This window comes from Chrysemys picta, chromosome 2, assembly GCF_011386835.1.
Source record: "Chrysemys picta bellii isolate R12L10 chromosome 2, ASM1138683v2, whole genome shotgun sequence".
Classification (NCBI taxonomy): Eukaryota; Metazoa; Chordata; order Testudines; family Emydidae; genus Chrysemys; species Chrysemys picta.
This window is the reverse complement of record NC_088792.1, coordinates 270,047,400-270,075,179: the sequence shown is the minus strand read 5'-3', so window position 1 is coordinate 270,075,179 and position 27,780 is coordinate 270,047,400. Positions and strand designations below refer to the sequence as shown.

The 27,780-nt window shown below is 40.7% G+C and overlaps 1 protein-coding gene across 2 annotated transcripts; it reads right to left on the bottom strand.

Moving 5' to 3' along the window:
• Positions 1 to 732: 732 nt before the first annotated feature.
• SQLE (squalene epoxidase) lies at positions 733 to 25,708 on the bottom strand. Of its 2 annotated transcripts, XM_065586117.1 has the most exons (12): positions 24,326 to 25,538; positions 21,966 to 22,212; positions 21,466 to 21,646; positions 18,461 to 18,520; positions 17,214 to 17,310; positions 14,152 to 14,265; positions 12,590 to 12,761; positions 8,366 to 8,461; positions 7,652 to 7,794; positions 4,019 to 4,115; positions 3,513 to 3,600; positions 733 to 2,624 (listed from the first exon to the last, which is right to left on the bottom strand). In XM_065586117.1, the coding sequence occupies exons 1-12, from the start codon at positions 24,617 to 24,619 to the stop codon at positions 2,432 to 2,434; spliced, it is 1,782 nt and encodes a 593-aa protein (XP_065442189.1). In that variant the 5' UTR covers positions 24,620 to 25,538; the 3' UTR covers positions 733 to 2,431. The 2 variants fall into 2 exon arrangements, with proteins under 2 accessions (XP_065442189.1, XP_005288858.2); XM_005288801.5 differs by lacking the exon at positions 18,461 to 18,520 and having other exon boundaries at positions 24,326 to 25,708.
• Positions 25,709 to 27,780: the final 2,072 nt, after the last annotated feature.

The window sequence follows — 27,780 nt, the reverse complement described above, 5'->3', positions numbered from 1 at the left end:
TTCCACTTTTCTCATAGGATAGTTCTAGTATTTGATGATCTAACTCAAAACCTTTTATTTATTCGAATCTTTACTGTAGCAACTACATTGTTTAGCCTGAATTTGCTGAACTCTTTATTTTAGGGAGAGGAATAGCTCAGTGGTTTGCGCATTGGCCTGCTAAATACAGGGTTATGAGTTCAATCCTTAAGGGGGCCACTTAGGGATCTGGGGCAAAATTGGTCCTGCTAGTGAAGGCAGGGGGCTGGACTCAATGACCTTTCAGGGTCCCTTCCAGCTCGATGAGATAGGTATAGCTCTATATATTATTATTTAATATAACCATGCAAATAAGTTCAGCTTTTACTTTCAGGTGGCAGCGGGATGCTATGTGGTGCTTGTAGTTTTAGTAGCACACTGGAGTCTATGTCACTGTTATGTATTTTAAAAAGATCCCAGTTCAACACCTCATCATGTTTGTTGAGAAATGTTTTGTATCTTGTTCTGTAGACAAATTATATGTCCATTTAATCAAGTTACATTTGCAAGTTGCTCTTCAACACAAGCACACACAGGATTTACTGTTCCCCTATTACAAACTCTAATAAGTAGTATTTGTCCTTCAGTATCCGTCCTTAGACCCAGACTCAGAAAGGTACTTAAACACATGTGTAACTTTAAGCATGTTAGTGGTGCCTGCTAAATCAGGGCCTTACAACATTCATTACCCAGAGAAAGTGACAAATCTACAACTGAACAATAAGTATCATAACTTTATTTAAGTTAGTTAGCTGGGGGTGGATATTTGGCTCAGGCTCTTTAACCCCTGGTTTACAGGAGACTTATATTTAAATATTATTTGCAATCAAACATACATTAATACATTAAACTAATCCATAACATTTCAAAAATTAGACTCCACAAATTATGAAAACACTTTAAATATAAATGCTGCAAACTTTGAATACCCTTAAAGTGGCATTGTTTAATGTTTATATATAATGGTATTTGAAAATATTACTGTTTTCCCTTTGAGTAAAGTTATCAGTAATTAAAGTAGCAATGTTTAATTTCAATAGGGTATGAAGAGTGATATTGGTTAGAAAAATATACATATTTCTGTTTTCACTGGAAAAAAGGTCATTTGAAATATTTATCAAGTAAAGTATTAAAAGTCTCTACATAAATATTTTTCACAGTCCAACAGAAAAGTTGATTATGTTTATATACAGCTATGTAAGCTATCATTTTTTTAAAGATACATACTCAAAGTTTTGTAAACTGTAGAGGAAAAAAAAAAGTGATCTGTCATTACTTTCCATCCTGTTGGCTGTGGGGATATAAGGGGTTTTGGGTGAGCCAAAAGGAAAGAGCCATCCAGTATTACATAATACAATCAAAGGAAAGGTAGGGACAAAACAAAAATACACAGAAGAGGAAAGGACATTATTAAAGGTAACATTGAGAGGAATATTGTCAGTAAAAGGCATTAAATTTTTTTGGTCACATGCAATATCTTGTAGAGGAAAAACAAAAACCAAGCATTAAAAAGGACACTTTTGAAGTCTTTTTCATGAGTTTTTAAATAATCTTTACTACTATTTTTAATATCCACTTGGAATAGCTCCCGACTGAATTTTTTTTGGTGTGTACAACTTGTGGCTATACTTCTGTTAAATGGTTGGTATCTGTTAACTTCTGTTGCACAAGCAAAATGAAAGGTAAGTCTTTTAAATAAAGTGAGACTGTGGAACTGGAAGAAGGTAGCTTGAATGAAATACAGAGTTGTTAAACAAATTCTGATCTGGAACCTCTTGTATAAAGTAATTCTGGTGAGGAGAATGATTTTTTAAATTAGCTACTTAATAGAGGATGACATTTGCAACAGTAATGAAGTTTAAATATATGGTCATTTTTTAACCCAAAACCCCTTGACAGTGTCCTTTTAAGTGTCAGCAGATTGCTATTTGAATTGCAACTGAAATAAAATAGAGGCAAAGACTTTTAATGAAATAAATGAAAATTTTCTTACAATATTTCACAGTAATAAAGAAAACAAACAATTCATGGAAACATTGAAGGATGCAGCAGCAAATGACTTAAACTGTTCACTCTTCATTTTATTAACATCATCAACATTATTGGTGCATTCTATGCAATGGATAAAGTAAGGAAATTGTCCTCTGCCAGAAATGGCACTTTTCTACCATATGTTAACAGTTAATTATGGTCCTTGTAAACAGTTAAGTCATTTTTAAATTTACATGGTAAAGGAACATATATTTACATATGTACATATACCCACAAGAATAAAATTAAGCCAAATCCTGAACAGGGGGTTGCACTTTAAACAGAGGTGAACATCATACAGTGTTGAACAGTACCTGTCCAAAAGACTGTAAAGGCTTGGTGAGTTTCACATATTCTTCCTCCATTCATTTCCCTCTAATATTTAATAGACTATATACTTCATTTCAGAGCAAATGAGTGGAAATATTACAGAGCAAGCCCGGTAAAGTACAGCACCGCTACTGAAAAATGCGCGTGGCTTCATGACCCAGGACTCTGATTTAAAGCAAAAATAAACAGCATATAGCGCAACAGCAAAGAAGTGGCCAATCAGTACCATTGGTTTAGGAGATAAGCTGTACAGACAGAAGAGAAAACACATTAATAAAGAGAAATTTGAAGCGCTATAGAATTTTCAGTCTTACATATTAATTTAATAGATTTTTGTGAGCACACTACTAACATCTGTTTGATCTAAACAATCCCAGCCCCGCTGTCTACAGTGGAAGAATTTGGCATAACTTGGAGCTGCTGTGTGCTAAGTAATTCCTCCTACATCATTACCCTGATACACCATTGCCTCAGCTCCATTTCTGCTGCAGTCCTCATCCCTGCCTTTATCACTTCCCATCTGGATTATTTCAACTCCCTTCTCGATAGCCTCCATAGGTCCAGTTCTCTTGACTCCACTGAGTGAGGAATGCAGCAGCCCTCTTTCTCACATGCTCAAAGAAGCACGGTCTATTGTTTTATCCATTTCAGGGTACAGTTCAAAACTGTCCCATTTTTAAAAACCATCCAGACTCACACCAACCTTCTTCAAAGAACTTGCCTCTCTCTGCTCCCATCCCTGTTCCCTCCACTCATCTAGAACTGGCATCTTCTGTAGCTTTACATAAACTCAGCTCTTGGTGAATGAATTGTGTCAGCTATCATCAAGTCTTCAGCCATCCTGAACCTCTTTGTCTCACTGAAACTCTCGTGCCCACATATCTTACTTCCTCTCCAAACTGTTTCAGTGGAATCTTCTAACTGTTCAGCATTTTGGGACACACTTTATATGAAAGGCATAAAACAAAATAAGGACCAATCCTAAGGAGGTTCGCTAGTGTGGACCCTTCTGCCCATGCAGTTGCCGACTCAAGGGTCAAGGGTCTGCATTAGTGGACCGCAATCCATTAACTATGGTATATGCTAGTTCCTGATACAGTACAGTAGGTGTTTTGATATTTTATATAACTTACACAGATAGCAATCCAACTGGACCCGAGACACACTCTCCCCCAAGTTTGAAGTAATGGAAACATGCTTGCCTTAGCTGATGCAAGGAATCTAGAAAAGGAATTTAAAATATCTTCAGTAACTACTAAAATCACCTAAAACCAAATAAAGCTTTGATCCAAAGTCCACTGAAGTTAATGGGAGTCATTCCATTGATTTCAATGGGCTTTGGATGGGGCCTCATAAGAATAATCTTACAAAACACTTACTAGTCTGTGAGTACTACATTCAGGCACCACAAATATGTTTTTTTAAATGGAATTCCTTATACCAATTGTCCCTGGGCTGTTTGCTGAGATATTATCAGCAAAATGTCAGCTCACATGTGATACCAGCACTACTCACAGTTTTGGAGGCATAGTCTAACACTGACAAGTATGCAATACATGCTCATGCATGAAAACACACAGAGAGTGTACTTATTTAATAAGTTGCAATTAATTACAAAAGGTCTCTTAAATGTACTTACCATCTTTGGCAGCAAACAGTTCATAAAGGGCCTGAGCAAGAACATTCACTACAAAAGAATGAGACTTTTTTCTTGACCAGTAAAATGTCTTTTTTGCCTGTAAAGGTAAAAAAAAAAAAATCTTTATATCAGGGCACAAGAAAATACTCTTTTCCTTCTAAAAAGGTATAGGAATGACTTCCTTTTCAAAGTTATACTGGTGCTGCTGTATTATCTTCCTACAGATTTTGTACACTTTTTCTATTTAAAGATCAAAATCTGTCTCAACTATAATATTGACATCAGCCTGTTTAAAAGCCAATTAGATCTCCTCTTCCCCCATTCTTCTGTAGCCATTAGGATAATAAAATCATGGAACTTTGATATGGAAGAGACCTGTTACATCATAAAGACCATCCCCCTGCCAGCCCTTATGGTATCTCTTAAAAATAGAGAAGAAACAGGAAGAATGTTCTAACTCAGGGGTCGGCAACCTACGGCACCCATGCCAAACACGGCACGCGTGCCGATTTTGAGTGGCACGCTGCCTGCCCAGTGAGAGGAGGAGGAGGAGGAGAAGGAGGAGCAGCAGAGGGGCCGGAAAGCGCCACGCTGGGGGAAGAAGCAGGGGAGGAGGGAAGCTTGGCTGCCACAGGACCAAGCTTCTGCCTCCTGCCCCGGCAGGGGAGAGCGGTGGGGGGGGTGTCCCGACCCCCCGCCCCTCTCAGCCCCCACTCCCATTGCTCTCCCCTGCGGGGGCAGGAGGCAGAAGCTTGGTCCTGCGGCAGCCAAGTTTCCCTCCTTCCCTGCTTCTTCCCACAGGTTGGTGCACTCCGGCCCCTCTGCCCCCTCCTCCTCCCTCTCTCTGCCCACGATGGCCCTTACGAGGGGGAGGGGCAGAAGGAGCGGAGCAGAGCCGAGCCGAGCGGCAGCGTGCTCACTGCTCCGTAGAGCAGGCAGAGAGAGGTAGGGACAGAGCCTGGGGGAAGGGGGTGGAACAGGGCATATCCCTTCCAGCCCCCTGCCATGAGCCGCTCAGGGCAGGGGGCTGGGAGCACCCCCACAAGCCGAGCACCCCAGCCTTCTCCCCTGCACCTCCACACACCCCCAGCCCTCTGCCCTGACCTCCCCCCAACACCCAGCCTTCTGCCCTGCACCTCCACACACCCCCAGCCCTCTGCCCTGACCTCCCCCCAACACCCAGCTTTCTGCCCTGCACCCCCAAACACCCCCAGCCCTCTGCCCTGACCTCCCCCCAACACCCAGCCTTCTGCCCTGCACCTCCACACACCCCCAGACTTATAGAGACCTTCTAAAAAACGTTACATGTATTACCGGCATGCGAAACCTTAAATTAAAGTGAATAAATGAAGACTCGGCACACCACTTCTGAAAGGTTGCCTACCCCTGTTCTAACTAATGGGGCTGTCATTATTTCCTTGGAAGACTATATCGTATAGTATACACACGTTTTTTTAAGATATTCATCCATTCCTCCCAGTGATACCCCCTTTTTCCATCTAAATAATTGCTCTCCATCTTGGGTATTTACACCCTCCAAATATTTGTAAACTCTTATTCTTCCCTCTTTTACACATTGATTTGCCAAACTAAACATTGTTTAATTGGCCACTCTAAAAATTTTGTACTGTTTTGAATGAGTCTACTATTTTTAATATAATTTCCCTCTTATAAACCTATTTCAGAGCCCACTGAAATCAATGGAGTCTTTCAATTGACTTCAATAGGCTTTGGATTAGTCTTTATATAGATAGGGAATGTATAGCTTAAAATGGTAGACTCTTTCAAAATAGTAGAACTATGCCCACCATCATTTTTTGATTCTTTCCTCTAAAGGTACTCTTTTACTCTTTCTGGACCCAATTTGTGTACATTTTTCTGAACTGAAAACAATATTGTGCATAACAGTAGTTTAGGAACAAGTGAAGAAGAATATCACATTCAACTGATACTGAAGAGCGTATTTAGAGATGTAGGGTAAAAGTTTCAAAAGCACCTTGGTAACTGGCGACTTTGAAAATCAATGGGATTTAAGCTCTGAAGTACCTGTCACTTTTGAAAAAATACACCCATGAACACTTTGAAAAATATACCCCTTACATGTGGGGTAAGACCTTCTACAGGGGTGTGATTGTTAAAGCACACAAATAGGTCTGTGTAGATTCTGCTGGTGTGGTTAACCATACTGCTGCCTGAAACAGTACTATGTTAAAGCACACTTGGGGACCTTTAGTGTGCACCAATAGGGTCTACAGAGACCAATTAATGTGCAACACCTTAGTGTGCTTTACTCCTGTGGAGCTCATTACCCCACCATATACACAAGCCCTTAGCTTGTGAGATCTGACTGGATCACAGCATAAAGTGGCAAATAAAGGATGCTGGCAAAACGAATTATTAATCATGTTTATTACAGCAGTGCCTAAAGACCAATCCCAAATGAGGCTCAATTGTGCAAGGCACTGTACAAACACAGACAATCCCTGCCCCCAAGGAGCTTGCAATCTAAATAGACAAGACAAAAACAGGATGGAGAAATGGGATACAACACATGCGTCTGATTAAGTGGGCATTCACCCACGAAAGCTTATGCTCCAATACATCTGTTAGTCTTTAAGGTGCCACAGGAATCTTTGTTGCTTTTCACATAAGCAGAGTGAACAATGTGATGGCGGCAAACTTCAAGTTAGTGCCCCAATTGTTTTGCGGTGGGTTTGGTTAGGAGGGGAGAAGCTAAAAATGGAAAAAATGAAGGGAGAGGAGATGCTGAAGGAAGAAGGGTGAAGGGCAAAGGAAAACCATAAGAGGAGCAGGTACAGAGCATTGCTGAGGTGAAGAGACTGAGGAAGGGGAAAGGGAAGGGATGGAGCAAACAGCCAATTACCACAGGGCAGAAAAAGTCCAGTCAAAATTTTAGAAACTTCTCTAAGTGTTCAAAAGGTCCTTGATTTGGCTTCTTCTGCAACTACTCCTACCAGCTAGAGTCTCTGGCTGGTTCCTCTCTGCAGTTTCTTCCCCACTCCCACCCAAATCCCACATAGCAAGAAGCAAGAGCGGGGAACAGAGGCACCACCTGGGTCTCAATTTCCTCAGAGTGGATGGGGGAGGGAGTGTCTGCCCTGCATGGTTCTGAATCTAGACAGGGAGGGAGGGATGGCCCCAGTTGGGCCCCATTTTACCCCTCCCGCCATCCACAGCAGTTTAATGATTCACAATAGCATGTAAAAACAGCTTTGACTAGGTGGGCCAAGAACTACTAACTGCCCTACCTCCAAGTTGGAAGAAATATTAAGTAACTGACAGAAATTGCATAAACACAAGCCTAGGCATGTCCCGGAAATAGGGTTGCCAACAGTCCCTTATTAGAAGGGCCATCCTTTATTTCTTCATGTCTGTACAACAAAAGCAGCAAGAAATACCTCAGGAGAATGTGGGTGAGTACTGCTTATTTATTAATTATTATTATTATTAACGACAGCAACATTAGGAGAAGAGGTGGGGCAGAGCAATTTGCAACATTAGGAGAAGAGGTGGGGCAGATATGCTAAGAAAACAGTCCCTTATTTTTGAAATACGTTGCCAACCCTACCCAAAAAGCACAATTATAATTCTAACGTCAAAATAATGTCTCACCTGAAGAATAGCAAAATCCTCATAAAGATCTGGAATATCCTGGAGCAAGCTTCTCCATATTTTAATATCATTCAAAACAACACTCATTCCTCCACCTGTCAGAGGGTGCCTCATATTATATGCATCTCCCAAAAGAAGAACGCCTAGATGGGAGAAAAAAAAATAATGGCATAGAACACGTGCCAAGTATTCCATTTTAGAAATCAAAACTTTTCTTTCTCTATCAAATTTGCTAAGCCTTAGCAAAGAAAGCATTGCAGCTTGAAAACTACATAAATTCCACACAGCAGCTTAAAATCACAGTGTAAAATGCATCTGAACAACTTAAAGCTTGGAAATGTTTTGTTTTTAAACACAGCTCAAGAAGAGGTTATAAAAATTTCTTTATACTTTCCTTTAAAAAATAAGCCACTTTTGACAGATAACAAGCATGAAAAACTATCAGCCGGAAACAGACTTTAAAAAAAAAAATGCATGTTTTAAAATAAGGGTTTAAAATGGACCAACCAACAACCTTAATTCTAGGGTCACTAACAATATGCTGTTTATAGGCGCCAAACACACACCACAGGAATGTTTTTTTAAAGTACCATTTTCACAAAAGATAAAACAAACTTGACAGGGACAGTAGCACTGACAACACACAAAAATATTTCTAAATTTGTTTAATGGTCATTAATCCTATACTTTTAAATATTTTTGTTCTTACTCTACCTTGTTTGTTAACAGGTGATGGAGGTAGGAAGCTTGCTGGCATGGTCCTCAAACGATCATTTTGAACTGCTATTAGGAATGGTTCCTTTAGGTGCTCTGCAGTAAGGAAACTCTATTTAGTTATATTACATATATGAAAATCAAGTCAAATAATTTGCACAGAACTACTCATAACCAGTTCTCAGAGATGTAACCCTTCGGAATTGCCTGTTACATATGTAAACGGAACAAACTACTGTTTGATGTTATGGTATCTATCAGTAACATAAAATGAGGGTTCAATGCTGCAAACTCTACAATGGCTCAATCCTGCGATATGCTGAGTGCCCTCAATTGCAGCTGACTTTTATTGGGAGTACAGGATGCTCGGCACGTCGGAGGATCCGTACCCAAGTGTGAACGTAAATTGGAGCTCCTCACATATAATGCTTGCAGCATCAGACACTTAGTTTGCAGAGGGGAGGAAAATTGAAAAGAACAAACAATAATTCTGGCATTTTAATCAGAATGAGCACACTAAACTTGCACATTTAGCTGTTGTTTTCAAATGACCTTACCACGTTCCCATTAAAAATCAGTGGCAAAACTCACAATAACTTTGGTAATGCAGGATCAGGACCTAGAACAGGTACCATGGCAAAACATCAGTGCAACTCTAGGACAGGCAAAGAAAGGGCACGGTGAGTTGCCTCCTTCAATGTGGTCACTCAAAATAGTTTTCAAATCAGATAAAAAAAGGGAGACTGATAAAATTATTCCTGCTCTACCTTCCCCAGCAGCAGCCTAATCTGTCTCTAGATATATGTGACAGAGAGTCCTGTAGCACCTTTAAGACTAACAGATGTATTGGAGCATACGTTTTCGTGGGTGAATGCCCACTTCGTTGGATGCATGCATTCACCCACGAAAGCTTATGCTCCAATACATCTGTTAGTCTTAAAGGTGCAACAGGACTCTGTTGCTTTTTACAGATCCAGTCTAACACGGTTACCCCTCTGATACTAGATATATGTGGTCCATTTCTGCATATTTTAGGATTTCCCCAACTATTTAAATGAGAAAACCACTTAAATCTGCACCCTTAATACATTTCAATTCCACATTGAACGTAAGAACATAAGAACGGCCATACTGGGTCAGACCAAAGGTCCATCTAGCCCAGTATCCTGTCTTCTGACAGTGGGCAATGCCAGGTGCCCCAGAGAAAATGTACAGAACAGGTAATCATCAAGTGATCCATCCCCTGTCGCCCATTCCCAGCTTCTGGCAAACAGAGGCTAGGGACACCATCCCTCCCATCCTGGTTAATAGCCACTGATGGACCTATCCTCCATGAATTTATCTAGTTCTTTTTGGACCCTGTTATAGTCTTGGCCTTCACAACATCCTCTGGCAAAGAGTTCCAAAAGTTGACTGTGCGTTGTGTGGAAAAAATACTTCCTTTTGTTTGTTTTAAATCTGCTGCCTATTAATTTCATTTGGTGACCCCTAGATCTTGTGTTATGAGAAGGAGTAAATAACACTTCCTTATTTACTTTCTCCACACCTGTCATGATTTTATAGACCTCTATCATATCCCCCCATTAGTCATCTCTTTTCCAAGCTGAAAAGTCCCAGTCTTATTAATCTCTCCTCATACAGCAGCTGCTCCATATCCCTAATCATTTTTGTTGTCCTTTTCTGAACCTTTTCCAACTACAATATATCTTTTTTGAGATGGGGCAACCACATCTGCATACAGTATTTAAGATGTGGGCATACCATGGATTTATATAGAAGCAATATGATATTTTCTGTCTTATTATCTATCCCTTTCTTAATGATTCCCAACATTCTGTTTGCTTTTTTGACTGCCACTGCACATTGAGTGGATGTTTTCAGAGAATTATCCACAATGACTCCAAGATCTCTTTCTTGAGTGGTAACAGCTAATTTAGCCCCCATCCTTTTAGATGTATAGTTGGGATTATGTTTTCCAATGTGCACTACTTTGCATTGATCAACATTGAATTTTATCTGCCATTTTGTTGCCCAGTCACTCAGTTTTGAGAGATCCTTTTGTAGCTTTTCACAGTCTGCCTGGGACTTCACTATCTTGAGTAGTTTTGTATCATCTGCACATTTTGCCACCGCACTGTTTACCCCTTTTTCCAGATCATTTATGAATATGTTGAATAGGACTGGTCCCAGTACAGACCCTTGGGGGACACCACTATTTACCTCTCTCCATTTTGAAAACTGACCATTTATTCCTACCCTTTGTTTCCTATCTTTTAACCAGTTACCAATCCATGAGAGAACCTTCCCTCTTATTCCAGAACTGCTTACTTTGCTTAAGAGCTTTTGGTGAGAGACCTTTTCAAAGGCTCTCTAAAAATCTAAATACACTATATCCACTGGATCCCTCTTGTCCACATGCTTGTTAACCCCCTCAAAGAATTCTAGTAGATTGTTGAGGCATGATTTCCCTTTACAAAAAAACATGTTGACTCTTACCCAAGAAATTATGTTCATCTCTGTGTCTGACAATTTTGTTCTTTACTGTACTTTCAACCAGTTTGCCCGGTACTGAAGTCAGGCTTACCTGCCTGTAATTGCCGGGGTCACCTCTGAAGTCCTTTTTAAAAATTGGTGTCACATTAGCTATCCTCCAGTCATTTGGTACAGAAGCTGATTTAAATGATAGGTTACAGACTACAGTTAGTAGTCCTGCAATTTCACCAAAAACGTAAAAGGAAATAAAATGTTTTTTAAGTACATCAGAAGCAGGAAGCTGACTAAACAACCAGTGGGGCCTCTGGATGATCAAGATACAAAAGGAGCACTTAAAGACGATGACGACATTGTGGAGAAACTAAATGAATTCTTTGCTTCAGTCTTCACAGCTGAGGATGTTAGGGAGATTCCCAAACCTGAGCCGTCCTTTGTAGGTGACAAATCTGAGGAATTGTCACAGACTGAAGTGTCATTAGAGGAGGTTTTGGAATTATTTGATAAGCTTAACAAGTCACGGGGACCAGATGGCATTCACCCAAGAGTTCTGAAAGAACTCAAATGTGAAATTGCGGAACTATTAACTATGGTTTGTAACCTGTCCTTTAAAATCAGCTTCTGTACCCAATGACTGGAAGATAGCTAATGTAACGCCAATATTTAAAAAGGGCTCTAGAGATGATCCTGGCAATTACAGACCAGTAAGTCTAACATCAGTACTGGGCAAATTAGTTGAAACAATAGTAAAGAATAAAATTGTCAGACACCTAGAAGAACATAAATTGTTGGGCAAAAGTCAACCTGGTTTCTGTAAACGGAAATCATGTCTTACTAATCTATTAGAGTTCTTTGAAGGGGTCAAAATATGTGGACAAGGGGGATCCAGTGGACATAGTGTACTTAGATTTCCAGAAAGCCTTGACAAGGTCCCTCACCAAAGGCTCTTACGTAAATTAAGTTGTCATGGGATAAGAGGGAAGATCCTTTCATGGATTGAGAACTCTTTAAAAAAAAAAGACAGGGAACAAAGGGTAGGAATAAATGGTAAATTTTCAGAATGGAGAGGGGTTACTAGTGGTGTTCCACAAGGGTCAGTCCTAGGACCAATCCTATTTAAGAGTTGTAGCCATATTAGTCTGTATCAGCAAAAACAACGAGGAGTCCTTGTGGCACCTTAGAGACTAACAAATTTATTTGGGCATAAGCTTTCATGGGCTAGAACCCACTTCATCGGATGCATGAAGTGAAAAATACAGGAGCAGGTATAAATACATGAAAGGATGGGGGTTGCTTTAACAAGTGTGAGGTCAGTCTAATGGGAAACCAATTAACCAAGGGAGGAAAAATAACTTTTGAAGTGGTAGGAGAGTGGCACATTACAGACAGTTGACAAGAAGGTGTGAGTAACTGTAGAGAGAAATTAGAATTGGGGAAATTAAGATTAGGTTTTGTAATGACCCAACCACTACCAGTCTTTATTCAGGCCTAATCTGATGGTATCAAGTTTGCACATTAATTCTTCAGAAGCTGCAGAACTGGAATTAATTTGAAAACTTGATACCATCAGATGTCTACCATCAGATGTCTGACTTTCCAAATGGACAATTCAGTAACAAATTGAAAACAAAGCCAAAACCAACCCAAACCCTCCCCCCACACCCGTGCCCCAGACCCTGTGGGATAATACATTATAATTCTAAAGAGTACATACACAAATCTTCATAGTCTTACCAGGTAGTTGTGGATAAATTTTCTCAGTCATGTATTCTTTGATGTTTTTTGGCATTTCCCCTCGAATATCAACAAGTACTCGAGTCTCATTTGAAGAAATCTGGTAGATAAGGACTGGACTAGGATTAGCTAAAACAAGTTCAGCATGATTGGCTTTAAACTGTGGCGAGTCCTTTTTAAAAAAAGGAAGGAAAAAACTGATTAGTAAAAAGGTCAAAAGTTGCTCTTTTGCTGAATCATTTCCTGACATCCTTTAAAGTGTATTAAATGCAAAATAAGTCACATTAATTTAACATTAAGATTGCATGTTGGGCAATGAAAGTGCTAAGGTTCCAAAAACAATGATAATTTGACTTCTTTGCACATTCTGAATATTTTATTACAATACATTTTAATTTGTATATTAAGCTACACACTTCATTAAATCCTTCATTAATTCTTATGTGTAAAGAGGCCAATTTAGGATTTTGTTTAAATGAACAAAAGAGATGAGGAGATGAAATGCTCATAGGTGTAATTTCGCTTTCTACTCCATATGGGCACCAATTCAGCAAAGCACTTAAATATGTATTTAACGTTAAAGCATGTGAGTAGTCAATGGGACTAATTATATTTTAAAGTTAAGTATGTTCTTATGTACCTTGCTGAATCAGGGTTATAATCAGTAGTACATTTTAAGTGATTTTAGTATTGTTAAATAAAAACCAGTGGTGTTTTTTTTCCCCCCCAAACCAAGTAAGGGCACTAGTCCTCAGTATGGACTATGGGCCCAATCTTTCTTTCACTGAACTCAATTAAATATTTATCATTGATTTCAATAGGGTTAATGTTTTGAGAACTTTGAAAATTTAGGCTGGTATGAATTTGTACATCGTATTATATTTGACATTACACCTATAATATCCCCAGATAAGAAATGGTGTTAAGTCTAGGTACACATCAGTGTGATTGTCTATACAGAAAGTTAATGCATGGTAACCCAAGGTGTGAATCGACAGCACACTAGCTTGCCACACACTAACTGGCCATGTGGACCCTGCAACTGTGCACTAAAAGTTCTGCAGTACATTTAAAATGAGAGTGCATCAAAGCGCACTGCAGAACTCTTAGTGCACAGTAGCGCGGTCCACATGGCCAGTTAATGTGCAGCAAGCTAGAGCTAGAGATTCACACTTAGGTTGCCGTGAACTAAATTTTTCATGTAGACAAATCCAGTAATTTAAGAGTAAAAACACACAATCCAATTTTTAATGTCACTATTCTTACTATGGTCCAATAATTCCCAAAGCCAAAATGAAAAAAGTTAATAAACTCCTGTTAAAATATTTAAAAGCATGTTGTTCTTCCAATAGATGCTTTGGAGGCCATTTAATAATATAATTTAAGAGACTGCTGTCAGTACTTACTGAATAACAAAAAATAATAAAGCATAAGGATAAATTCTCATGTCATACACATAACTCTCATTACAGCTACTGGGAGATATGGTTGAATTTGGAGAGAAAAATATACATCAGCTACTAGGCATCAGTCTTTCTGTACTATACATACAAGGTCCTTACTTTCAAAATGCAGCCAACAAAATGGGATGAAACAGAAACTTTGTTGGAAACCAATTTTTTCCTAAACTTGGAGAAAAGTCCATCAGCAACAACAGTCAGAGGTGCATGTAATTCCTGCAACATAAAAATGTGATATTTATCTCACTTTATCCTTTTTATCTTTATCTTGTTAATCATATGTCGATCCTATATAATTTTAGATCTGATATTAAGATATAAATAGCTGAATTAATTTATCTCAATTTTAAAGGGAAAAAACACAATAAATCACTCTTGGAATTGGAGAAAGTATGGAAGAGCTCCACCCCTTAAGAACTTTGAGACATTATGAGCAATTTAAGAAGAAGAGGAGCTTATAGAAGAAAATGCTTCTCGACTTTTAATTTATTTTTTATTGAAGAATCTGAAAGTCTATATATAAATAAATAAGCAAAACAAAAATGGAACATCTTTTACAACAGTAACACACCGATAAATAAATAAAAGATTTCTGCTGAGATCCCTCAGTTCCTTTTTCTTTTAAAGGAACAAAAAATAAGATGAGAACGTAATTTCCAGATAACACACCACCACCACTTTTATTTAATTCTGGAATTACTGACCAAATCACTGGCAATCTATCAAAATGAGTTACGTAGAATCTCCTACTTGCTTTAGGATACCACATTATTTAATATCAACAAACCACCCCAAGCCCTATATTTTTCAATCACTTACTGGTTTTGAGGTTAAAATAATCATGGAAGAGTGACTGTGATACTAAGCATCCCTGTATTCAGACCCTATACATTACTGTAAAAATATGTCCTGTGAGGTACATTTGAAAACTCACTGATCATTAATATTCTTGGGTGTTGTATGTACACAATGTGTATTAAGAGTTATGGACATCTGCTGGAATGATAATTAAAATGTGTTCAAGCTAGGCATGTCAGGGAGAGTTGGTAAACGAAGTATAAAGGAATGTGGTTTTGAATTTCTGACCACCTGATATTCAGGCAAAGACAATGAAGGTCCATTTTTACATATTAAAAAGCTATTAAACTAACAAGTGGTGGAAGAAAGAGCACGGAGCTTCCTTCACCACCAGACTTCAGGTTGCCTACCTCACAGCTTGAATACGCTTTACTTTGAGAGCGAACCCTCAGACGAATCCATTTCAAAGGTTTAGTGGTCTATAAAAGTAGACCAATAACCAGGCTAATACTATTCGATATTTTATTATTGCATAGGAATGTCTTCTTTTACTATGAATAATGAACCAGCACATACCCCCTAGATCTGTGCATGGAGGATCCCCTCTAGGTTCCAGTCTCCCCCCTCCCACAGAGAAGTGGGACTCAGCTACCTTTGTAGCATCATCTCCCCACCCGGAGATGGTTCACGCTGGAGAGAGAAGAGTGGGCAGGCCAGAGGGAGAAATGGGTGGGCCAGAAAGATGCACATCACCCACTATCTGGACCCCTGGATATTAGTCCAAAGAAGAGACATGGATTGGAGCTTTACCTTTTTTGTGACCTCTGAAAATTACTGTGGGCCGTCGCAGACAAAAGCTCGGGCAGGTACAGTAAAGCCTGCTCCCAAGGAGCAGAAAGGTTTTACATGGGAAGCCAGAAACTATGCAGAGACTGACAGGACTTCCATGCAGACAGCCATAGTCTCCTGATATCCACCAGATTTAGTGGTGACTCCTGTAGCCTTTTCTCTATGGGGAACATCCTGCCTCCTAACAGAATGTGTGTGAGGGAGGGTAGATGGGGGGCGTTTGGACTACTAATAAATAAACAACATAGGTATATAACACTTTCCACCCACAGATACTAAAACACTTAAAAGTTAAATATTCACCTCTCTAAGCATAGAGGGGGATAAGGAGTGACTCCCAGTCCAGTGGAACACATTTAAAACCCTCTACAGCAAAACTTAAAAAGTTGTAAAGCACAAAAATCCCATAATAAAATGTACAATACACAGTCTGAAAATACATCAATGATTTTCTGAAATTGAAACTTCAGGAATGTTAAATGGATTGTATTTGAAGAAAAAGAAAATCTTCAGCACTAGAAAGTGACCGAAACTGTTCCCTCCCGCCCCCCCCCAATAAAGAGACTGTACAAATTTCTTAATGTAATGTACTGTACTATCTTGTACTGCTGTATATGCAAAAAGAACAAAGAACAGGAGTACTTGTGGCACCTTAGAGACTAACAAATTTATTAGAGCATAAGCTTTCGTGGACTACAGCCCACTTCTTCGGATGCATATAGAATGGAACATATATTGAGGAGATATATATACACACATATACAGAGAGCATAAACAGGTGGGAGTTGTCTTACCAACTCTGAGAGGCCAATTAAGTAAGAGAAAAAAAACTTTTGAAGTGATAATCAAGATAGCCCAGTACAGACAGTTTGATAAAAAGTGTGAGAATACTTACAAGGGGAGATAGATTCAATGTTTGTAATGGCTCAGCCATTCCCAGTCCTTATTCAATCATGCTCTCTGTATGTGTGTATATATATCTCCTCAATATATGTTCCATTCTATATGCATCCGAAGAAATGGGCTGTAGTCCACGAAAGCTTATGCTCTAATAAATTTGTTAGTCTCTAAGGTGCCACAAGTACTCCTGTTCTTTGTTCTTTTTGCGGATACAGACTAACACGGCTGCTACTCTGAAACCTGCCGTATATGGAAGTCACTACTTCCTTGTTTAAAAGAATAAAAATAGCTAGCCTGTATATAGCACTTTTCAATGATAGATCAAAATGCTTTACAAATCACCATATATTCCCACTTTACAGATCGGGACATAGATGCACAGGGAGTGAAGTGACTTGGCCAAGATCACCCAGCAGGCCGGTGGCAGAACCAGAAATTGAAACCATGACCCAGTCCAGCCCTCTATCCACATGGCCACAAAACCTCCCTTTATTTTTCCAATGCTTGATGCACATTTTTTTTAATGTTCTGAGATATCCAAATCTTCTTAAATGCTGTATCTGTGACCATACAATAGAATAATTAAACACAAAGAACAATGAAATCTGTTGTCTCACCTTAATATCTCCAGTTTCTTTATCCTTGTACTGAACACCCACCACACAGTCATCTTCCTCGAGCAGTTGTAACACAGTCCCTTCAATGAATTTTGTGCTGAAATAAACCAGAACTTTTAAAAGTACAGGAAAAAATAAAAGGATATTTAGGGCCATAGTTTCAAACTGACTTATGACATAGAGAATGCAAGTTGTTCATGATCCCATTACTGCATATAAAAATCATTCATTTACACATATAAAATTGTTCTGCCTAGTTTCAGACACAGTATTAAATGGTTCCTATTTTCTCGAAATCAATGGCCAAGACCAAGTGTCACTGAACGCTATGGTCCTGATCCTGCGAAGACATCCACATAGGTTTAACTTTATACACTGTGATTAGTCCCATTGACTTCATAGTCTATCACTTAAAATACACATGGAAGCCTTTACAAGACTGGGGTCTGTGGGCTTGCCTACACCAGTGGTTCTCAATCAGGGGTCCAAGCCCCCTGGGGAGCCGAGAGCAGGTTTCAGGAGGGTCGCCAAGCAGGGCTGCCGCGTGGAGTTGAAGCCCAGGCCCTGTGTCCCACCACCTGAGGCTGAAGCCAAAGCCTGAGCAATGTAGCTTTGCAGGGGCCCCTACGGCATGAGGCCCCAGCCAACTGTCCTGCTGGTACCCCCTAATGCCGGTCCTGGTTTTTATATCCAGAAAACCAGTTATTGTGACACAGGTGGGCTGTGGAGTTTTTATAGCATGGGGGGTGGGGGGGTGGGAGGGAGAGACTTGAAAAGAAAAAGGTTGAGAACCCCTGGTCTACACTACAGAGCCTTGGCCTCTATAGCCATGCAGGCAGAACCCCCTAGTGTACGCGGTGTAAGCTGCCATAAGGAGTTCTATTGACAGCATAGCCACACTATGACATTAGCTAAGCCAACAGGTGCACTGCTCTGTTGGTATAGTTGCATCTACATTAGAGTGTTTTCAGGCATAGCTAAGTCAGCTAGGGGTTGTGATTGTTTCACTGTTGGAATAATTGGGGCCTAATAGGCTAACCACTAAAGTAGGCCTAACTAGTGAAAAATGAGTAAAGGTTCATGAATTGCCACAGTGACCCATTATATAAAATTGTTTAAGAAAAGATGTAAGGCGGAGACAGAAAGACTGAATTAATTTAAACAAAGAGATCCTGATACCACCCAAGGGCTGTGTTAAGATCATGTGTGGCAAAAAAGAGGAATGTAGGACCAGAAATTAGGCCTACCTGGTGGACAAAATAATGATGGGGGTTGAGCTATTCCATCCATCATCTGTTTTTGGGGCCCTACAAAAAGAGATGGGGGAGGAAGGATGACTATTGCCACTACCGTGGCTGCAGCAGAAGGATTTTTATAGTGAAACGCAGACCTTGACACACCAGTAGAAACACCTGACCATCACTGCTGCACCAGGTAGGACCCCAGCCTGATACCTTTGAGATCTTGCTCTGTCTTCCCCTCCCTCGTGTCTCTTTCTGATCCCCACTAATTTTCCTTCTCTTGGTTTTTCGCCATATCCTGAAACCACCTACACTGCATGGCACCCGCAAGAGATGAGATGGCCCATCCAGCTCTCCTCAGCCTGAGAAAGACCAGTGAAGGAGAGGGACCTAACCAGACCATCCAGATGATGTCCTGACTGCAGAGGTGAGCTAGGGTCTAGGGCAACAGCTGTCGTGGTTGTCCATGACTGACTAGCTATCGTGCATTCTGAGAACACCAACAAAAGCCAAATATCCCCCATTTTTAATTATGTTGTCTCTTCTCTCCCAACTTACTGTGCTCTTCACAATCTTTGTAAAGCAAAATGTGAGCCAGTTACCCCTCAATGGATCCATGACAGCGACAGACTGCTGACCAAGAACACTCAGCCAAATGTGCAACTACCGCAGCCTGGACTTAATCAATATTCTCTCTCTTTAAAGAGAGATTTTAGTAGGTTTTGATTATGTTCATTTTACATAATCGCTCAATTTCAATTTGAATGCTTGTGTAGACCAGGTCGCTATGTTACCACATGGCTTTCCTTCTCCATTATCTCACACACAACTGTATGCTCCTTATAAGTATGGGGGAAGAAGGGGAAAAAACACCACATTTTCATGGTGCTAGAGTTTCAGATTAGGAAGATTAAAAAAAAGTCTGGCTTTTCTTTTTTTTAATTCTTTCATCTCTTTTAATAAAATTACTAAAATAAATTTTATTTCCTAGAAAAAGATTTTCAATACCATTTTCTTTAACAATATATCTTGCAAATATTCTTTTAGTTTTATAAAAGGTGTGTACATTACCAAAATTAATACATATTTGCATGACTTGGTCTCCTCTGTTGTTCATAAACCTACTAAAGTAAGTCCTTATGACAGTAAAAGGAGCTCCTCAAATGAACTGCCAACAACTGGATTGTCAGAGGGATTTCATATGGGTGCAAGGATCCACCTAGACAGATTCAATTACAGACTTGTCTATTAGGTTAAACTCTTCAGGACAGGGAGTGTCTATCTTTGAGTCTAATGAAGCACTAAGCATATTGTTAGAACTAAACAAATAAACAGTAATAATACTGATAAAGGACCACCCCTTTACCCTGTGTGTAATTTTACTTTTATTCATCTGCAAATAAATAGTTATTGCTAGTGACACTAACCTTTGACTTCCCAGGACACATTTTTTAAGAATTCTGAGAGAAAAAGTAAGACTCCATGGCACTCAAAATTACAAATGTTTGAAATCTCCCAACTATAATTAAATATTCAACTTCCTCTTCCCTGGTACATGGAGAGGTGGAACATATTCAAAATGAACCAAGAAAGGAAGAAATGAACTCGTTACAAATACTGGCTTTTCTAAATTTCTGCTAGAAAAATGTGTAAAGCAGATATAACAGAATTTTCAAGGATTTTAAGAAGAGTTAGGTGCCCAAATCCCATTGAAATTAAAGGTATGCCCAGGCAGCTTAAACTTTCGTAATTATCACAAATGCAGCAGATCACCTCAGCTTGCACCAAACTTAGCAGTATTGCAGGGTTGATATTTTAAAAATGATTTGGAAATAATTAATTCAGCCAATCTAATAGATTTAATGGAAACAAACAGGTTTTCAGTAAAGAACAAAGATTCATACCATACCTGTGTACTTATTTTTAAAAATATATAGCTTATTGTGGTATGTTGCATGATAAAGCAATAAGACCTTACTTTCCTTTAACATTTGGGTTTCTTGACACCCCTTTTACATAAAGGCAGTGATCATATAAAGAAGTTTGTTACAAATGTTTTTAGGGAAGAAGGGGTTGCCTTCAAGACTCTAGAATACCAAAACTACTGGAGGTGTTCATCGCTCTTTTCCAACAATTTTACTTGTATATATAGTATTGGAAAAGGTGGAGGAGTAGAGAAAAGAGGATCATGATTATCCTCATTCTTGCTAAGGCAAGTTTCTTTTCCAGCATCATGAATCATATCAGCAGGAAGATCAACATGCTTAGGGTCTGTCTATACTTGAAAGACAATGAAGATTAAGGCGGGGTGTGAATTTAAAGCACAGTGGCTATTCCTGAATAACTCCATGTATTTACAATTCCTGATCATGAAATGAGTCAGCTCTACCACTTGCTTCTCTGATCAATCAGGTAGTTCTGTGCATTATTCACTGATAGAGCATGGCTGTTTTTGGCAAATAGCCCAGATCAGCACTGGTGTACACAAGTGCAACTCCATTCAAGTTACTACCATTTGTTGCAGGGCTCATTTTGACCCAATTTATTGAAGTATACATTATGCATTACAAGCCTGTTTCTCCATTGAATCAGAATCAATCGGTGGGGCAAGATCCGCCTCACAGACTGCCAGTTGGACCACATTTTTTAATTCTGTGGCACGTATTTGGGGAACACTGGTGTTCCCATAAATCCAAGACCAAATTATGTCCCAAAGACCAATACACAGTTGCTTAGTTACATGCTCTTTTAATTGATTATGGTGTAATTAATATACCTCTTATAAACATCTACAAAAATATGTTATGTGCATAGTGAAGCAAAAAAAATTATTAACGCTCAGTTCCTGCATCAGGATTGTCTAGTGCAGACCTTTGCACCCTGGCAGAGTTCCACTGAACTGACTGGAGCATCTCAGAGGCGCAGGGAACTGTGCTATTGGATCCTGATGCAGGAACAGGACCTAAAATTGTTATACTATGTTGATTAAAATTTTAAGCCAGCTGTCTTACTTGGGTTCTGCCATGGCTGCCTTTCGGAGACCCATGATGAAGCGCCCATGATGAAATGCTCTTCCACTCTGCACCAGACCATCTGCAGAGTTTGGATAAGGAATTTCAACCTCTGACTTGCTCTCTAGATCATGAATTATGTAACCATTTACTATGTGAGCATCAAGACCTTCCACTGAATCTGGAAAACAAATCCCAATATATTAGTGAAAGAATAAAGAACAACAAGGAATACGCATTAGTCTGTAAAAATTGACCTCTACACCAAGAATATTCTATTTCTTTAGCAAACGATCACATGCATACAACACAGAAGGGGACATTTTCAAAATGGTGGACAGGAAACATAAGAACAAGCAGCTTTAATCCAAATATGTCCAGAATATGTTGTATTTTTAAATGTTCTTTGTAAGCATGCTTTTCTTTGATACAAGGGGGTTTTGTCCTTGTCAAGTAAATACCTTTGCAACAAAATATCTGAGTTTTAAAGATTTACTTACCTTCAAGACCCAGTTCTTTAAGAGCATTATATCCTCCAGGTTGTAACAATTCTCCAACTATCCTGTCAGGTTCCTTCAGATCCCTCTCTACTACTGTCACATTTCTTCCGTCTCGTGACAGCACTGCAGCCAAAGCAGAACCAAGTACACCTGAACCCACGATGATAACCTCTGGATCAGACTGAGGAGCTAATATTGTATTTGTGGCAGTCTCTGTCACAGTGTTTGAGTTTACCCCTCTTTTACCCTATGTAGAAATTAAAACCAACAAAAATGCAAGTGACATATCTAGCATTTATACTCTTTATTTTACAAACAATAATAGACAATATAATATAAAAATTTAATGATTGTGAATTATCTTTTGGCTTTAAAAATTAGACTTTTTCTAGGTCTAGGTCTGAATATCAACTCCCCTAATCCTGCAAACCATTATTATTGAGCCTAGTGATGTGAGTAGTCCCATTGGAATTCAATGGGGTACTCAACAGTAATAAGTGTCATGTTCATGGTAGTAGGCATTAAGCTCAGTATAAAGGGTTTGCAGGAGTGGGTCCTGAGCCATATTAGGGCCATGGATGATAGGACAGCACTGGTCTGGAGACAGAGATTTTTCTGAGGCCAATTATAAACGTGGTCAGATCTGGGAGAATTTTCACAGGGATGGCAAAAAGCACGTTCCTGACACGAAGGCAACCTCCCTGCCACATTTCAAGTCCCTGCTGCAAAGCAGAGGCTTTAGAACTTCAACAGTTGAAAAAAATTCTTTTAACATGGTCAAGATACATTTCTGCGCAACCTTGTTCTGAGAATGGCAGAACCATTTTAGCTGAAATCTCCCCTCAAAAAAACCAAACAAATACCCCAAGGCAGGCACCCAAAATGGAAAATTTCAGCCCAGTTACAATTTGACAAAGTTATAAATAACTGAAAACAGAGTTTTATCATGAAAAGTGTTAGGTAACTGTAAATGTATGCTGTGCTATCATTTGACTATTTATATTGCTTACAATTGAAACCCAAAGTACTGTCATTCATCAAATTATATATATGCTGGTTAATCAATTTCTGTGGTGTATGAAAAGGTCTAATAGGTTCCAGTCCTTCCTGGCAATTACCAATCAATTATACCTCACATTGCACAAAAATGACAAATGTGATAGTAGAGTTTCTTATTTATTCTCTGTCAACAACTCGCTTGGCAAACCTGCAAAATATTTTTTGACTACCAGAGCTGCAGTTTGTACCTGCAATTTTCAAAATCGCAAGTATTTTCTGCTTTTTACATCACTCCCAGCAATAAACACTCTAAAGTCAGAATTTAAATGACAACTGTCAATGGCGTACAAAGTAGAATGGAATCCAGCTCATTTTGACACAGCTCCATTAGCTCTGCAGTGCTTACTGTAGTAAAAGCTAGATTGTATCAGCACAACTACCTAGAAGTGAAACAGGATTGTTAGGTAACAAGGGTGCCATGTTTATAGCTACTTTAAATGATTATAAAACCTGGAAAGTAAATATAAAATAAATTAACTGGGGCTCAGGGTATAGTCTTTATAAGAAACAATACAGTAGCTGAAAGTCCCAGGGGAACTGCTGCAGCAGCAATGAGGTCATGATCTCTAGTGCAGGGGATCAGACAGAGTCAGCTCTGCTCCAAAGTGCATATGGAAGGGGGTCCAACTATTGTAGTTCAAAGGATACACTGAATCTGTACATCTGCTTGAGACCACGGTGGAGCTCCTACTGAGCTCCTTCCACTAACTAAAGCTTTCAGCTATCATACCACTGGCAGACAAGGAAAAGCTGGCAGTCTGCTTCAGAGATTCTGCCCAATGTTCTAAAAGCCTTTGAAGATGTAAAGCCCTATATATGTGATATTTCATTACTATTACTATTACCTATAGAATTATTTGGATTTCATCAGATGTATCTGCAAAAACATTTTCTAGTCTGCCACATAAATGGTTTTCTTTCAAATGTAGAGATGCTGAAAGCTGATGTATGTCAGAGCACTAACAATTTAAGATGTTTCCTATGTGGGAAAAATACTTTACTGGAAATTACACAAACACAGAAACTGCAAATCAACTTAATAACGGAGATTTCGCCCAAGGTTTACCTTTAAACTTAATTTGAAACCCAAGAACCTAGTGTCTTGATTAAACAGGCTCCATCTATGAGTTTGTCACCCAAAACGGAAATAAAAATCTAACAAATCCCTAGGTGGGGACCACAAAGATAAATCCTCTCCAACCTTCATTAGCTGCTTTTCCCTCAAACTGACAGAGGAGCCCTAATATAAAAACAACGGTGAAAGGACTCCATTCTATTTCCCAGGTTTGAACTGAACTTACCTTTCTGGATTTGGGTTGCTCTGCCTGTGGAGATCCAGGGGTGGATTTGGCCCAGAAAAAACCAATGAGTGGCAAAGCGGAGAGAGCACTACAGAGCATCCCAAAGTGGGACTGTTTCTGCTGCCCCCACTGCTGTTGTTTTAGCCACCCAGAACGATACCGATAAGACAGGAGCAAACCAAGAGAGAAAAACATCAACATAGTCAGCAGCACCTCTTTGTTGACATAAGTCATCAAGTCTCCACATTTCTTATACACATAGATGAAGGAGGCGATGCCCAGAAAAGTCCACATTATGACGAGAGCAAGTAACTATCGCCGTTGGTTCCCTTTAACACTTGTACTGTGATTGAAGTTCTCTGAAAAAGGGATTTTGCACAAGCTATAAAAATCATAAAAATACAAATATCCTCTTAAAAATATATATGTGGTAACAGAGAAGCAAGACTTTCTCACAAAGCCCTGCAAAAGGTAGCAACTGCAGCTTTACTGGGGCATGGCAGCCCAGAGACAAGGATGCTCCAAAAAGTGGTATGAATTCAATACAAATCTCCTCTTAAAATAACCAGAGAGAGATTTACAGCAGCTCAAATGACTTCAATTCGACAAACTGACTACAACATTGGCCTCAGCTATTGTCGCCTGATGCTCCTGAGGGTCAAAGTCATTGCTGGGGTGGGGTTTTTTTGCGACTATATCTCCTTTGGGGATCACAGTCTCTTTTCTCCAGCAGCAGGTGCTCTCCCCCACAAAAATAATTAGACCGACATATTATTACAGGTGGCCTGACATGAGGCTTCTAGCGGGAGCCACAAGAGGGGATTTATAAGAGGGGGAGACCCTTCTCGTTAACTAGCCAATCTTATTAAATCTCAGGTTGAACACGGGCTCCTCCCCGAAATCCAGAGACGAAAGAAATATGCTGGTGCCGCCCTTTAGAAATCCTCTGGCCGTTCTCTCTTCGCCCTCACCAGAAGCCCCCAGCAGATCCCAATAAGCTGCTCCCTGGCATGGGGCGCCCGGCAATGGACCCTGGCTGGGCTGTGGCTCCCCTGCCCCTCCCTGGGTGGCGGCTCCCGCTCAGCCCGGTCAAGCCCCTCTCCCCGCGGCTCAGCCGGTCCTCGCCCGGGCTGATGAGGATGGAGCCAGGCCTCCCGCTCGCGCTCGCCCTCGCCCTCGCCCTCGCCCTCTCCCCCGGGCGCCGCCGCTGCCTAGGCTACGGACTTCACGGCTCGCAGCCAAGCAGCATTGGTACAAGGAGGAGGGGCGGGGTTTATGCTAATGAGCGGCTCCCTCCATCCTCTGGCAAGCGCCGCGCGCCCGGTGCCCCAGCAGCTCCGGGCCAATCGGCGGTGCTAGGCCGAGATGGCGCTATCGAGGACTGGCCAATGGCAGGGAGCGGAGGGCGGGGCTTGACGCCTTCCGGGCCCCTAGTGCGATGTGACGAAATGAGCGGGCGGGGCTAGGGGAAGGGGTTGCGCCCTGCGGTTGCCATGGGCACGGGGAGGGAAGATGCTGCGCCCTGGCGGGGGCGGTAGGGAGCAGTTTTCCGCCTCCGACCGCGTTGGCGCAGCCGGGGCTCTCGGTGCTGCGTCCTGCTCCCCAGGAGAGCCTGTTCCCGGGCTCTCCGTCTGCATAGCCGAGACCCTCTGGCAGCAGCCGGGCCACCTCCCTGCCTCTGGGCTCAGGGTCTGTTCCCCCAATGGGGAGAAATGGGGCACCTGGGCAGGCCGACCGAGGGCGGGAGAGATGGGGCATGGGGCGGGAACAAGGTGGGAAGAGAGATGGGGCAGGAATGAGGTGAGATGGGGCACAGGGGCAGGGAGGAAGCGGGAAAGTGAGGTGGGGCAGGACATAATTCTTCATTGCTCTGGATTGCACTTTGTATTTTACACCGTGACTTATTATCGGATAAGCCCCGGGGACAGCCCTGACCCCGGTTACATCATATTTAGGCACTTAAATAAGTGGCCTGATTTACAGAATTGATGAGTTCACAATAACAAAGTAGGAGCTGCCGAGTGCTCACCAAATCCGAAAATAACGCCAAAGGTGCCTAACTATAGATTTATGAGATTAACGTCAGGCCTCCAATTTCGAAAGTTTTAACCTGAGGGCAAAGGATAAGAAAAAAAACGTGGGGCTCTGAAAAGTTGAATGGGGTCTCTGTCAACACACAGCACTGGGCAATATCAGGGTTTAAATCAGGACTGCAAAATTTGGCTCAATAATGTATGAAATCGAACCACTGCTTCATTTTTCTCTCTTGAATGCAGACATGGGGCCAAATTCTACTGCCAGGAGCAGCTGTGTTATCCTATTGATTCAGAATCTGGATCTTAGTGACTTTCAAATAGAAGTGAGTGATATTATGCTATTTTCAAGTATTACTTCACCAAAATAGTAATGATTAAACAGATTGCAGCTAGTGTATAAACAATAACACACCTGTCTCCTAGTACAGCTAAGTGAGCTATAGAAGCAGCATACTTACTGCTTCTCAAAAAAGTCGCTTTGCTATATAGTTTTCATTGCAAAACTCTGTACAGACCAGTTGACTTGGCTAATCTTTGCTGCTACCTTTTTAAAACAATATTTGCTGGTAGTGAGTAGCTCTTGAGTAATTATGTTAAAGAATACTCCAACAATACTTCACGATTTAGTGAACAGAAGTCCTGATTCACAAGTCTGCCATTGCCTTTATGCACTGCTCTGTAGTGGCAAAGGGGCTGTAAACTGGCCTGTAATCTGGACAGATCTTGTCCTCAGGGAATTGCAGCACAGACGTATTATTTTAATTACTTTCAATTTAGTGTATTCTGGAATTGCCGAAATAATATCTTGCATATAATACCTAATAGGCTTCTTTCTGCTACTACACTGTAATGATATTTAGTTTCATTTCAACTTCCCCCAGCTGCCAGCTGGGAGCAGAGTCTAAAGCCGACCCAGCTTCTCGCTCCGGTTCCCAGCTGGGAGGGAGATCCAAAGCCGCCCCGGCTTTAGCTCCCAGCTATGAGCCGGGAAAGCTGTACGCCTCTCATCGGGGTGATTTTTTTACAGCACTGCATCTGCGCAGTTTCTCCGCACTAAGTGGCTTGGCAGTGTGTACACCTCGGGAGTTACACCGCAGAACGCTGCTTTGCTGCAGAAACTTGCCAGTGTAGAGATGGCCTTAGAAAGAGCATAGAGGGGGACTCAGAAAAAATACACAAAGCACTGAGCCTAGGTTACATTCAGAAAAGGGGGAGATTTGGGGGCATAGGTGAAAAGAAGGGGTCAAACCCAGGGAAGGGCTAGCAGTGTATACAGAAGTTCCACTCTACATGTGGTACTTATGTGGCCCCACCACCATGGTATTCGAGGCTGCGTTTCACAATGTCAAACCTAGTTCTCCTCTTAGCCCCTCGGTGAGGTGGAGCAATGCTCTTATCCCCATTGTACAAATGGGGCAC

Coding starts and splice junctions, on each gene's coding strand:
- SQLE (XM_065586117.1), bottom strand. CDS start 24,619: ATGTGGACTTTTCTGGGCATCGCCTCCTTCATCTATGTGTATAAGAAA. Junction 7,795..8,365: donor ATCACCTGTTAACAAACAAG/GTAGAGTAAGAA, acceptor TCTCCCATCTAG/GCGTTCTTCTTTTGGGAGAT. Junction 3,601..4,018: donor ACTGTTTGCTGCCAAAGATG/GTAAGTACATTT, acceptor TTCCTTTTCTAG/ATTCCTTGCATCAGCTAAGG.